The 14,525-nt window shown below is 36.0% G+C and overlaps 1 protein-coding gene across 9 annotated transcripts in view; it reads right to left on the reverse strand.

Annotated features, from left to right (window-relative positions):
* LOC110389853 overlaps positions 1-14,106 on the reverse strand; it is a 48,940-nt gene extending 34,834 nt beyond the window's left edge. For all 9 annotated transcript variants that reach the window (XM_021380858.1, XM_021380854.1, XM_021380852.1 and 6 more), the window contains exons 1-3: positions 13,991-14,106; positions 9,607-9,714; positions 1,103-1,303 (exon numbers count right to left, since the gene is read on the reverse strand). In XM_021380858.1, coding sequence (XP_021236533.1) covers positions 1,103-1,303; positions 9,607-9,714; positions 13,991-14,000 — 319 coding nt within the window. In that variant the 5' untranslated portion in view covers positions 14,001-14,106. The remainder of the gene's footprint in view (positions 1-1,102; positions 1,304-9,606; positions 9,715-13,990) is intronic.

The raw sequence follows: 14,525 nt of genomic DNA on the forward strand, positions 1-14,525 counted from the left end.
CTGGAACACATGAGAGAATACCTGAAACCGTAGCTATTCTTGAAAAAGCTCTCCACTTTTCATAATCCTACTTCTGGCAAAAAAATATGGGAGCATGAGTGATTGCAATCAAAGACTCTAGGTTCTATCTTCCTACCTAGGAAAAAGATTAATCTTGAAACTCTTAATGGAAGTCAGACATGCAGCATTGTTTTCTACTGGAAAAAATGCAAATGGAAGTTTGCTATAGCATCTGTTGAAATGACTGCAAAGTTATGCTGTGGTCTACAGTAGTCCACAGTGAAGAAGCTTATCCAAAACTCCCTCAGGTTAACTCACAGATGATAGATGTCAGCCTATATCTGATGCTTAACCACTTAACCACTTAATATATGTTTTCACAACTTTGTTGTGCCGGATTCAAAGGACATTGACTAGATATCTCTATCAATTATTTCTCTTTATATTCAGTGCCATCTTTAAGAGAAATTTAAAACCAATACAGCAACAGGCAGCTTAATCCCTTTTCGAACATAAGAGTCCTCAAATCAGAAGTCTTTCATTTCTTACTGTATAACTAGAATCAAAGTATAACATTTACCTTTTTTAGAGTGAAACCTCAGTTGTTCTTGTTGCTGTTTATTCTTCAGCAAAAACACTTTCTTTTTTTAACATGTCAGATGGTTAATATAATAAGTGCTATTTGCAAACATTTAATCTTAACTGGCATAGTCTGTATGACACAAACTAGGCAGAAACATTATTTCTAAATAACCGAAACTGCATTTTTTGATAGTTTTTAGAATCTCTCAGGTTACACACCTTGTAGAATTTACAGATAAACAACAGATAATAAAGTTCTGCTCTCCTATTGGCTTTGATTTTAATGAGCATAAGGCCAAGAGGCATCTCTTGTACATGAGGATCTAGAGGACAAGTTCCAGCACCTGTATGCTGAATCATAACAGGAACTCTCACAGTGATGATGCAGTATGTACTTTAATGCTTATTCAGTTCTACTGCTTCTGCTTTGAGACTATGTGTCAATAGGGTACCAGTCTGCTCTTTAGTGGAAAACAGTACATTCTCAATCTGAATGCCTAAGGATCAAAGCGCTGCTCACTCTGCTCAGGTGTTTCTTCAGTCGTAACAGTTTCAATCCCACAAGAAAGATTTTCTTGTATCTCTTCTGAAAGATTCATAATGCTGCCTGGTAGAGGAGCAGATGAGTGAATGATGGCCTGTGGTTTAGGTTCAGGATCACTTCTTACTAAAACATCAGGAACACAAGAGCTTGAAGGAGTAACACCTTCTATCCATGCTTCTGGAAAAAAACAAGAGAAGTAGTTGTTGGTAATGAAATACTAAGAGGAAGTATTCAGGGTTGGGTTTTTTTTTTATGTTTATGGTTGTTGTTGTTTGTTGTTGGTTTTTTTTTTCCTGTGCCAGTCTCACAACTTCTTTTGAAAAAGACATGTGTTTGCCAGCTCTTGTGTGTAAAGAACAGCTAGACATAAACTCCTATGCTAGGAAGGAAGGAAGTATCTGATTCTGAATCTTAAGTATAAAAGATAGGCTTTTCAGGAAACAATTGGAACACATACAGAGAAATGAAAATATAAGGGCATATAAGTTCAGCAACTGAAGTCATGTCATTACAAAGTATGCTAATATATAGCTATAGGTTGCACTATTCATATTTGCTCACTGCTTGTCAACATCAAACTAAAAAGCTTAAAATCCTTAAAAACTTGGCTTAGGGACACCTTCCAGAGGTAATGGATGCCAACAAGAATTATGATGCTGGCAAAGTAAATACTGAAAGTAACATGGACTGATTGAAGTTGTATGCATCTAGTGAAGCAAATGCAACATTTTCATGCTGCAGATTGTTCACTGGAACGTGTTGCCCAAGGAGGTTGTGAATGCCCTCTTCCTAGAGGCATTCAAGGCCAGGCTGGATGTGGCTCTGGGAGGCCTGGTCTAGTGGTTGGCAACCCTGCACTCAGCAAGGGCGTTGAAACTAGATGATCCTTAAGGTCCTTTTCAACCCAGGCCATTCTATGATTCTATGATTCTAGGAAATTTATCTTGAACAGGGATTGTGTTTTCTAAGGATAAAATGTCCTTATCTAATCTTCTCTTCTAGAAGGAGTAATAACACTCATATCAAGGGTCAATACACTGTTCTTTCATAAAGAAGTCTTCTGAGTATTGCTAAATGCCTTCCTGGTAAACAAACTAGAAAGGAAGTGAATTACCTTAATTCTTGACTAAATGCTTTTCTTTTCTGAGTAGAATCTATCTATTGTAGGTGACTAGAGAACACTGAAATACAGCACAAGAGAGCAGCTGTTTAAAATACCAGTCACTACTCCATCTTTTGTAGATCATCCCAGATTACTATTTTACCTTCATGCATCAGTGTATGCTGTAATGACTGCAGCTCTACCACACAGACTGTGTAGTTTAAAATCAAATAAACTTCTGGCCCAAATGGTAAGCCCCAATGCCAACAGACTTCTAATTTTTGTTTTTAATGCTTTAGCAGAGTAAAAAGACTTTGCTTTCTTCTTATATCATTCTTGTAATTTATAATTTTTTCTTCATTATGTGTGGTAAAAGTAAATAATTTTTTTTGAGACAGAAACACAGTTTGTCACTGTTAAACAAATTTCCTAGGGAGAACACTTTTGTCTCTCAGGGCTCTACTACAAGATTTCATCACCTTCCTCAAGCAGACTACATTCAGCAGTAAATCTCTTGTCCCACTGATACTTTCCCTCCTTAATTATTTTCACTTTCCTAGAGAATCATATAGGAAGATTTTCCTCAATAACGAAAAAGAAGCAGAACTTTTTGTAATCTATTAGAGATTAATGAGAATAATCACAATATAACAAATATGGGACTGTTTTCTCTCATCCTTTCTGCCACAGTCACAACAGTCAGCCACATTTTTGTCAGCAGTATGAGCCAAAGAAACAGCAGATTAATATGTTCCTATACAGTTACTAGCTTCTGATGCGGGTTAAATCCAGTAGGCAGCTAAGCGTCATGGAGCCATACTACATAGTGTCATGGGTTGAGAATCAGAGGGGTAAAAGTGAGAAAACTTGTGGGTTGAGATAAATACAATGTAACAGGCAAAGCAAGGATGTGCAGGCAAAGCAAAAAGAAAATTAATTCACTGCTCTTGATGTTTAAGAATTAAGCACTACTAAGCTGATGTTTAAGCTTTGCCAGGAATGCAGGGCTTCATCACATGAAATGGTTACTTGAGAAGACAGATGCTGTAACAATGAACATTTCCCCTCCCTGCTTCGTTCAGTTTTTATTGCTGAGCAAGACATCATATGATATGGAATATCACTTTAGTATGTTTGGGTCAGCTGTTCTGGTGGTGTCCCCCCAGGTTCTTGTGCTTCCTACCCTCCTTGCTGAGATAGCAGTGTGAGACACAGAGAAGAAAGAGACTCTCCGTAAGTAAAAGTTCCTCTGTGTTATCAACACTGTTTTGGTCACAGTTCCAAAATATAGCACCATACCACCTACTATGAAAAAAAATTAACTCTATTTCAGCCAAACTTATTACAGCTTTCAAGCAATCTGAAATGTAAGGTGGGAGATGAGTGAAAAATTACTGAAGTTGGAATGATAGCATTGGTTTTCATGCAAGATAAATGTAATAAGAAATTAACCTTATCTATGTAATAAGAAAGCTGAAGCATACAAGTTCTGGCCAGAAATCAAACTCACACAAATTCTAGTGCTACTGTATAGGAGAGTTTGAGGAAGGCACCACTGAAATATGACACTGTTTGATTGTACTGGGCATGAGAGATAGAGAGAAGCACTCTTTCACACATACAGAGAAGGAGAAAACAGATGGAAGCAAGGGAGAAATACCTATAAATAAATTTTAAGCTAGGATTAAAGATGAGAGCAGCTTTTGAGTACAGCATTTGGCACTGAGAGGCTTGTCACCTGCTTAATTCTTTCTGTCGTCAATATGTGCAAAAATTTTTTTATTCCCTTTCAAGAATAGTAATTAAAAAAATACATTGTAAATACCTTAATCTAAATTCAGTTTCATTTCTGTACCACAAATAACAGTGATTTAGAAGGAAATGACTAAACCTAATTACCTTTGATATTCTTTTTCATTCTTGTGATCAGGATGCTGCCTGAAGCTAAATGTCCTCCTTACTCTATAGCCAGGCTGACTGGACTGTAATCAATGGAAGTACTTCACAGGACTGTTCATCTCAGGATCATAACTCACTTTAAATGAAAGTACTTTCACAATTTAAGGAGTTACCTAGTATTTTTTTTTTTTTTCAGACTGTAAGATCTTCATTAGATATTTGTCTTCTTTTGTTGTTGGAAAGGATTTCACCATAGAAACTACTTACAAAACCAAATAGTTTTCCTGACAATGGACTTTAACCCACTCTTCACTGTGTAAGTAAAAGATTTCACCAAAAACTTCTGCAAAAAAAGTATCCATGCTTGATCTTGAAGAGCAAGATATTTGAAAAAAAATGAGAAAATATCTGCTTTATCTATGTGATAAGGGTGCTCACAGTAACTAATACTGTAAGTATTCTGTAGTTCTGTTTAGCCTGTGTTCATCGCTTTATAGTATTTTGGATGTAGCTTTGGGAGTTGGGCTGGAGGATTGGATCATTCTACAAAACTACATCTTACCATCCCTTGCCTCCTTGGTATATCATCTGTTTCTATCTAGCATTGCTTAAGCTGTGATTTCAGAAAGGTAGGTAAAGACGTTCCTTAGGGTACAACTTCAGTAGATTTGTTTTCTGTTAGGAAGGTTAATTTTCACATCACCTTCACTCCCCAAACTGGATCTCAATATGCTACTTCTTTTCAGCTTTAAATCTCTGGCTCCATGTCCAAGACTATTTTGGAGCTTTAGAGGGATGTAATTTTCACTTACAAGTTTTAATTTTCACATATAAGTTCAGTTCCCCTCTCCATACAAGGACTTTGTCTTCCGTGCATGGAAATCCAGCACGCAGTATTATCACTCTCTCCTAAGTGTTAGTTGTTGTCCTGTACATACCCAACTGCTAAATGTTTGATGTGAAACATAAAATGTTCTCACGTACATAATAATCACACTGAGGAGTAAACATAACAGCTTTTGCAGATTTCACGGAAAAAAAAGTGCATGTGAACAGAATCATCATTAGAAAATCATTACCTCATATTTTCCAGTTTTGTAGAAAAACACTGAAAGAAACAAAACTGTTAGAAAAGGTATATGCTCAATTTGAGCAATGCAAACTGGTTTGTTTTGAATTTTATCTATCCGTCCACCTGCTAATTCAATCTTGCAGTTTCTACTAATATGTCTGCTGCAGGAATCAATACTGTAAAGCTGTAAATTATTAGGTCCTGGATATCTTTTTGAAGTAAGCTTGCTACTTTTCATTCACCAGGCTACACAGAAGCTTTAAGCAGAAGGTTATTTTTTTGAATGATTATTAGAAATCCTCACTGACAGAGCATGAAAAAATTAAAGCCTATCTCCTCTACACTCATGTAGTCTAGTAAATCCTTGTGATGTCAAGCTTATAAATCCAGCCAGAGTTAGAGAATAAACACCTACTGGAGGATGAAGAGACTCTGATCCCTTAGCTTTCAGTGAACCAGGAGGATACTTGCAACTATTATTTGAAAGCCATAACATTTCATTAAAGGTGGCTACAAAAAAAAAAAAAAAAAAAAAGAGGATAGAATAAAGACAGATGCATATGATTCTTGGTCATCTCTTACAAAGGTTCAAGGGACACACAGAAGTTGTATTAGACATTATTCCTATGAATAATAAACCAATCTAGTTTCCCATGGAGAAGTAGATTGTGGTGCTGCCTTGGCTACAGAGTTGCTGTGTGTTTCAGTGATTCTGCAAGGCCACATCTAAGCTGAGAATGCTTCCCACTTCTGCATCAGACAGATACGAGCTCTTTACACAGAGGGAGATAACCATCCTCAACGCATAACCAGCTATGGTAGGAAGGTGAGGGAACATTCCTGCTGGGATAGTTGGGGGACCTTGAAGTCAGGGCATGCTGAAAAACATAGCTGTTTGCTTTAGATAAAATCTTACTTTTTATTTTGAAACTGATGTATGGGAAGAACAAAGAGCTTGGTTTGTGTGTTATTATTTTTTTTAATTTATTGTTCCCTCTCTCAACTAAAAAGCATATTTTAAAATAGCAGCATCCATTCTTGGCATGCTTGATTTGTAGCTAGGCCACTCCCCAGTGATATTTTAGGCTTAAGAATTCACAGCGTATTTCAGATGCAGTTGTACCTGTGAGTGACTGGTTCTCCGTCACATGCTATTTCTATGTTCTTTCACGCCAACTGCAAGAAAAATTACTGCTCTAATATCTGGGATATAAAATATCCCATAAATTCCAAGGTCTATCTTGTACCTTTATCACACCCCATATGTACCTTTAATTGGCTGCTTTCCTTTGCTATATTGACTTATTTTTTACATTTTCACCAGCATAGACTATTCTCTGGTAGAGGATAATTTTCTTTTATAAAGTGGCTGGTAGCAGTTCTGATAGACAGACAAGACAGACAGAGAAGTGTCTTCATAACAGTACTTAAAGGGAGAAAATAAAGTTGAAGAAGACTACTTGTTTGGGGGATGTAACTCCCAAAGTCTAACAGTTTTTATCTCTCACTTTTACAGTGCCAGAGATGTTTTCCTTAAAATAATAAATACATCAAGGCATGCCAGCATGGCAAACATGACGTAATTATATCAATAGTATATTGTTATTTTATTGCATGTAAATACATATCTTCCTCATGATAGACAAGTATTTGCATATTGGAATGTCCATTTTTAAGTGATCAAAACAAAGGAGAACTTTAAAGACACCAATGCACTGCACTCTCAATTTCTACTTTCCTCCTGAAAACAGATAAGGGACATGATAAAGCAGATGTGCCCTCTTGTGTTTTGTTATATAAAGAGAATGCTTCAGAGGGTATCAGAGCAAAGATGAATGGCCCAGCACTTGTTTTCTTTGTAATCAAGAAACATACCTTATGTTTTTCATCCCTAGTAATATTAGTTGAACGACATAAGTGTTGCTATTATAGTTACAGGAATACTCTATCAAAAGGAAAAGGAAGTTGACAGTAGCTGCTTTTGCTAGAGGAATTGTGTTTTTAATACAGCATTCCAGGCACCAATACAATTTTGACAAAGGACTTTAATTCCATATTGATTGACTAGCATTCAGCTTTTCTGCTAAGTGAAACCACTCAGAAGTATTCAGATATTGATGAAAATATGCAGACTTAACACCCAAATTCTGTAAAAATTGTAAGATAAGAGCAATCAGTCCAAATGAACAGCAAATGAAAAAAAAAATGTAGTTCTGCTATTATACAAAAAGCACAACATGCTAAATGCACACTTAATGGCTTCAGTAAGAGCTGAATTAGTTTACCTCTCTCCCAGTGTTTCGTATTTGAGACACTTATGTAACAGACCTTGTTGAATCTTACGAAGTTTGTGGACATTACTTCTTAAGTTCTGAAATTTGCTAACCACAAAGCAAAGAGGATCACACTTTGAATTGGTTACATCCAATTATTTATTATATTGTTTATATTTATATTATAATACTTATATTATTATATTGAATTCAGTGTAAGATAAAGACCTAAAAAATCCCTCTGTGCCTTTCATCTTCGGAAAAGTAATACAAGTGTTATTTCTTTGCTAGTACACATTCAAGTTTTGCTTCACAGAATTGCAAAATGGCAAGGACCTATGAAAATTTCTCTGTTCTAGTATTTGAAACAGTATGTCTTGCTGAGAGAAATATAATATCTTCCTCTTTCAACTAATCTTAACTGTATAGATCAGTCACTGTTCTGCAGCTGAAGTCACTGAATTGTTAGGTCTTAAACCAACCTCAGGGGAAGGCAGAGTTATGTGTGGTAAATAACAAGTGTGTTATTTACAGTTGTAAGACTACTTCAGTATTATTACAGATATTTATATAGGTGGCAGGTATAGTCATGTTCTGCCCCAAAACTATCTAGGGACCTGCCTAGCCTGGCTAGTTGCAACAGGTTGACCATTTGAGAATACAGAGTTAGTCACTGAAACAAATACTGTTTCATCCAGTGCCAGAATTTTTACTTAAGTGGCATAGTAACTGCTAACACACAATCTTCTAGCCATAATACACAAAGATTGAGCTGGCACGCATAACCAAGAATGGTAGAATACAGTAAGCACAGCATAGAAAGACACTGAGAAGTTATTCCGCTAGTTTTCCAGTCTCATAGTTGGTCTATCACAATGTCAGTATGCCAGCTAGTGTCATTCTAAGGTCATGTCTGAAACTAGCAATTGGTATGTCACAATTACTTTTTATTCATCCAAATGTTCCTTTTTTTTTATTTTTATTTTTATTTTTATTTTTATTTTTATTTTTATTTTTATTTTTATTTTTATTTTTATTTTTATTTTTATTTTTATTTTTATTTTTATTTATTTTTATTTTTATTTTTATTTTTATTTTTATTTTTATTTTTATTTATTTCCCCTTCATCCACACATTGAGATAGAAGAAAAGGATTTGAGTTGAAAATTTGCCTGGATCCCTGGACCTCAAATTAGGACAGAATAAATTTGCTTAACAAAAAAAACCCTAGACTGTGTAAGTAACATTTCAAAAATCAGACACGTGTTGTTTGCCTAGCCACAATGCCTCTAGACTAAGAAGCAAGAGATTCCAAGCCTACGATCTCGTTTTTTGTGGCTTATCAAAGATGTCCAATCTGGTCTAACATGGTATTTCCAGCTGCAAATGTACTGGTCTCCACAACATAACAAGGATGTTAAAGTACTTTAAAGTGTCCAGAGGTGGATAATAAGGGTAGTAACAGGGCTGGAAGGTGTGTTCTGTGAGGAGAGGCTGAGAACACTCAGGTTACTCAGTCTGGCAAAGAGGAGGCCTAGAAGTGACCACATTGCTCTCTGCAGCTCCCTGAGAAGGGCAGGCAAAAACAGAGTTGTGGCCCAGTCCCTTGTCTGCAGTTACAGGATACACTGGAATGGCACAAAGTTGTGCCAGGAGAAGTTCAGACTGGATATTTGGAAAAATGTCTTTACTATAAGAGTGGTCAAGCAATGGAAGAAGTCTCCTAGAGAGGTGATTGATGCCTCATTTCTGACAGTGCTCAAGAGACATTTGGATAATGACCTCAGTAATATGCTGTAATTTTTATTTAGCTCTGAAGTAGTCAGGCAGTTGGACTAGATGACCTTTGAAGATCCCTTCCAACTTCCTCCAACCTATTCTATTCTCTTCTATCCTATTACTGTAATTAGAGCAAATGGGCCATACAGCCTACTTGTTGAAGAGATTGATTCAGAATGTCAGCCAAATGGGATAATTTGACATCTTTTTACCAGGTTGTGCTTCAAAGAGTTATAACTTATGTTTAGCAGATGATTAACAAATCTAACACTTCCATCATGATGGTGCCATATTCATTTTGTTAATTTTCTAATCATTTGGCACGTGCAAATGTTTGTGAAGATGCTACCATTACCTGTTTTGCTTTGACTTTTATCAGCAGGAGACACAGAATTCCTTTTCTTTTTCCAGAACCAGGGTAGTAAAGACAGGGGAATATTTTCTTCAGGATATGAATATTGATCTAAGTAGAAGTGGAAAAGAAAAAAAAGTTCCAAACAATAAGTACAACAAATATAATAGAAAACAAGTATACAAACATCTACAACAACAGATATAACAGATTATCCATAGAGAGAGATTAAAATCAGTAATTTGATTGTGGTAGAGCATGTTTGTGTTCTGCACAAGGTCAAGACAAAAAAAATTAGTGTTGCATCTTCACATAGAGCTTTTATATCTTTGAACCAGTTTTAATATAATGCATTATTATTCAGACTGCAGTGTGGGTCACTTTACATTGAATAATTCCAGCTACAACATTAATTAAACTCCTTTCAGATTTAAATATATATATACTGTAGAAATTGTTAGGACATTTAGGAGTAAGAACCATCTCACTGATGGTTAGGCTTGCTTCTCCAGGGGATCCCTGCATAGCAATTTCTAATGAACCTTGATATTTTAATGCTAACTGCTATACACTTTTGTGCTGTGTCACAGAAGAAACAGGGAATGGATAAAACCCTGTGTTTTCAAAATGGAGGGAACTAAGCTTCAGATCTACAACCAGTGCAGGCCAGCCCTGATAACAGAGTTCTGAAAGTCTTTGTAAATCATTAAATATGCTACTAATAGAAATTGCAAGTGCTACATGATTCCCAACTGCTGGAACATAAGGCACAGCTTGTACTACTGAGAGATGCTTCTGACATCACAGAAAGGAATCTATGAAGGGGTGGAGAAATCAGCCAGGCTTATATGATATCTGTCCTTCACTCTGTAAATGCAGAATTTATATTAATAATGTATAGAGTGAAATATTCTTGCATCTTACTGTATAATCAATTCCACCCAAATTAATTTTTATGAGCAATAAATAAACAATTCAAGACTAAGGCAGAAAAGGAAGACAGAAAAAGCACTATTGCGCCTCTCATGTGTCTCATTACTATTTATGTAAAATATCAATCATTAATTTTCATTTTAAAAAGTGAAGTTGTTTGACAAAAACTGTTTGTGAAATGATTTTAACACTCACAGCAACTTCTGTTGTTTGTGATTTCTGAGGAGCAGTTGGGGTTATTCAGCTTAGGTTTGGGTCCCACCCCGGTGTTATCAGTAATACCTCTCATTTTACCCTTTCATTTTAAGAATGTCTTACCAAAAAAAAAGAAAACAACAAAAAACAAAAAACAGATGTATACATTACATACATCATACATTACATGCATCAAACAGTTGAATAGAGCCTTTCCCATCCTCCGCAACCTGTTGCAAGAAGTAGTGCAGGAAGGGAGAGGACTCTGAGCACTGATAGCAGTGTCTTTTACGTGTGGCGCAATAGAAGAACTGTAGCAAAAGAAAAAACTACTCCTTTGACTTAGGCAGATGTACCAAGTCTTTTCTCCTTTATTAACTAGAAAATGAGGTATGAAACCCAAAGTAGGAAAAGAATAACAGCTCTCCTTATAACCTGAACAAATGGGCACTGACAATCAAGACCACATTAATTTTCTTTGTTGCTTACAACAAAGCACAAGTTGTCATTTTTATTGCTGCTGTTGATCAGTTCTACAAGCAGTCAAGTACCAATGGTTGGAAATTACTCATTTGTGGACTTTTCCCTTGATTATGAATGGAACAGTGTCTGCCTCTCCTGTTTACCTGTGGAGTTGGTGGTTTTACAAACTAATCTAGTCCTTCCTTCTCACTGAACACTGCACCATGTTGGTATCAACTTACTGTAGAATATTAAAGCCTGCAGTAATAGCAAGGATTGCAGTTACTGTATAATTATATTAATTTAGATTGGTATTGTTAAGCTGAAGATTCATGCATTAATATATTTTCATTTTCTAGGAGGAATATCTCTTATAATCCCATCTCATTCCCTGAAAGTAAATTGAAAATGAATTTCTGATGGCATTTTACAGTTTTTTCCAGACAAAAAATGCATGATTAATTTTTTCTGCTTATTCATGCTGGTCTAACCACATATTTTTCTCTATCATTCTCAGGTTACACTGCCTTAAGCAACAGCCTTGCCCAATGGCATTGCCTAACAGAGCTGACAATCAATGATGTTGTTTAACTTGTTATTCTCAACTTAGTGTTTATTGCATGAGAGAAACATACACAGTCAGTTCGTTAATACTTTGAATGTTAAAACTGTTGAATTGTTCTATAAAAATACATTGGCATAAAGAAGAGGACATATAGGAAAAAGCAACAAAGATAGTGAAGCGTCCAGAGACCAAGATATATGAGAGGCAGCTGAGGGTCCTTGGTACATGCAGCCCAGAGCAGAGCAGGCTGAGGGGAGGCCTCATGGCGGCCTACAGCTCCTCACAGGGGGTGGAGGGGCAGTGCTAAGATCTGCTCTCTGGTGACTTTGATATGACACAAGGGAATGGCTCGGTGCTGCACTGGGGGAGGGCCAGGTTAGGGGCTAGGGAAAGATTCTTCACCAGAGGATAGTCAGGCATTAGAACAGTCTCCCCAGCTGATGAAGTTCAAGAAATGTTTGACAGTGTTTTCTGATATGGTATTTGATTTTGAGTTAGTCTTGTGTGGAGCCAGGAGTTGAGCTTGACAATCCTTGTGGATCCTTTCTCACTCAGGATATTCTATGATTCCATGAACTAAAACATTGCTAGTTTTGGAAGAAAAACTGCCATCAGCAGTTAACAGTTTTCTACCACAAGGCTTTTTCTTGATGTCGTTTGTCAATTTTATGGCTATTTTTCCTCTGTGAAGGAATGCATTTCTGATGATAAACCGCTGACGTATTGGGAAAAAAAAAAACCTGAGAATCTAGATTTCTTTTGCATTTATTTGTAGACTTCTACTTTATTTATATTGGTCAGATATGATATTTATATGGTATTCCCAGTCTTTGCTCATGTATTACTCCGCTACATGAAAATACAAGCAGTTCTTAGTGCCTCACTAATGGAGTCCTATTTGCTTCTAAATAAGCCATGATGATCTTTAATTTTCATTTTCATGTGCTTTTTTGTCTTGTGCCCATCTCAGAGCATGTATCAAAAGACTGAAGTCCCAAAAGCATTACAGAGTTTAACACTCATAATAACTTCTTGTAAGATATATTCTGTATAACAAAAATGATGAGTACAGGTGCTTTTTAATAATAGTTATTTACATGTCATGATTATGATGTTGTCTCTGTGGAAATTCTAGTAGAAACAACAAAAAACTCAGCAATATTCATTTTTCCATCCTTTTGTTGAGGCATTATGTTCTCTTATTTGAGGCAGAATCTTCTGGTAACTTATTTGCCTTAAAAATGATTTTTTTTTTCAGCAAACATAGAATTACTATTCCAGAAGAGAAATAAGCAGCAGAAAGATTTCTTGGCTTGAAAGAAAATAAATAAAATAAATATATATATTATATATATAAATAAAAAGCATCATGCAAAAGAAAGCAGAAGTACAGTTAACACATTTTTTAATCACTAATCCATCTTTTATTAAATATCCTTTTAGTTAGCATTTTTTTTGCATACTGTACAACTGAAACTCTTTCTTCTTAGATTAATCTCTGCTGCTTACATTACAAATCAACTGAAGACTTTTGAAAATTTCTGAACAAATTCTTCTGAACAAGAACTTAGTGTTTTGCACTGTTAAGTTACTGAATTCACTTTTCAGTCTTTAACAGAAGCCACTGTCCTTAGCCCTTTATCAATCCCTTCTACAATCCTTTTTGTTCATTTTCTAACATTGTGTGTTTTATAATTACCTGCCTAAATGACAGTACAAAAGCATGAGCATACATTGTCATTTGCTGTGGATGAAATAATACTCAATGTCTTGTTAAGCTGTAGAAACTCAATCCTGTTTTTCTAAAACTTCACAAAATATTTCTAGAGTCCAGAGAAGCTTTAAGTAGGAGAACTTCAATTACAATTGTTAAACATTTATGAGGATAAGTGTAAAACTCTCCAACTAGTCACTAGCATTAGAACGTACGTATTCTGAGGACAGACTTTGAAAAATGACTAGATATACTTAAAAATACACTCATCTACTTGTGGATTTATATCAACAGAATAATGTATGAAATTGTGGGTATCTTGCTTAGTATATTTCCTTCTCTGACCACTGTTTACAGCTAAGAAGTTTAAAAATAAAATATCTTCTTCAAATTTATCTCATTTTCCTAAATATAAAGTCTGGCTGGCTCCACCCTTCCACTCTCATGAACTGTGTGCCATAATACAACATAAATGAACATTTTTTTTTCCTAAATAAATATTAAGTCTTAAAAATTACCTTCATCCATTGTAATTGATCTGTTCTCAGGGCCAGCTTTTCCTCACAGGAGTGAATTAACATCTGCTATTCGCTATCAGTCTCCCACACTATATGCATAAATATTTAATCTACAAAAAAAAACAAAAGCTTTACTAGGCAACAGGACACTTGTAGAAAGCAAAACGGGAGATATGGATCAGGTTTCTTCTCACTGTTTCCTGTGGCTAGCAATGGCTGCTTTGCCAGACCAAAACTTGCTAGATGAAAATCAAAGCAGTAGAAGACTGGGCTGGTACTGGAGTCTGTCCTGTTTAATGTCTTTATGGATGACCTGGATGAGGGGATTGAGTACACCGCACCCTCAGTAAGTTTGCAGATGATACCAAGTAGGGAGGAAGTGTTGATCTGCCTGAGGGTAGGAAGGCTCTGCAGAGGGCTCTGGACAGGCTGGATTGCTGGGCTGTAGCCAGTGGGATAAAATTCAACAAGACCAAGTGCTGGGTCCTGCACTTTGGCCACAACAACCTGAGGCAACGCTACGGGCTTGGCCCTT

This window comes from Numida meleagris, chromosome Z (genome assembly GCF_002078875.1).
Source record: "Numida meleagris isolate 19003 breed g44 Domestic line chromosome Z, NumMel1.0, whole genome shotgun sequence".
Taxonomy (NCBI): domain Eukaryota; kingdom Metazoa; phylum Chordata; class Aves; order Galliformes; family Numididae; genus Numida; species Numida meleagris.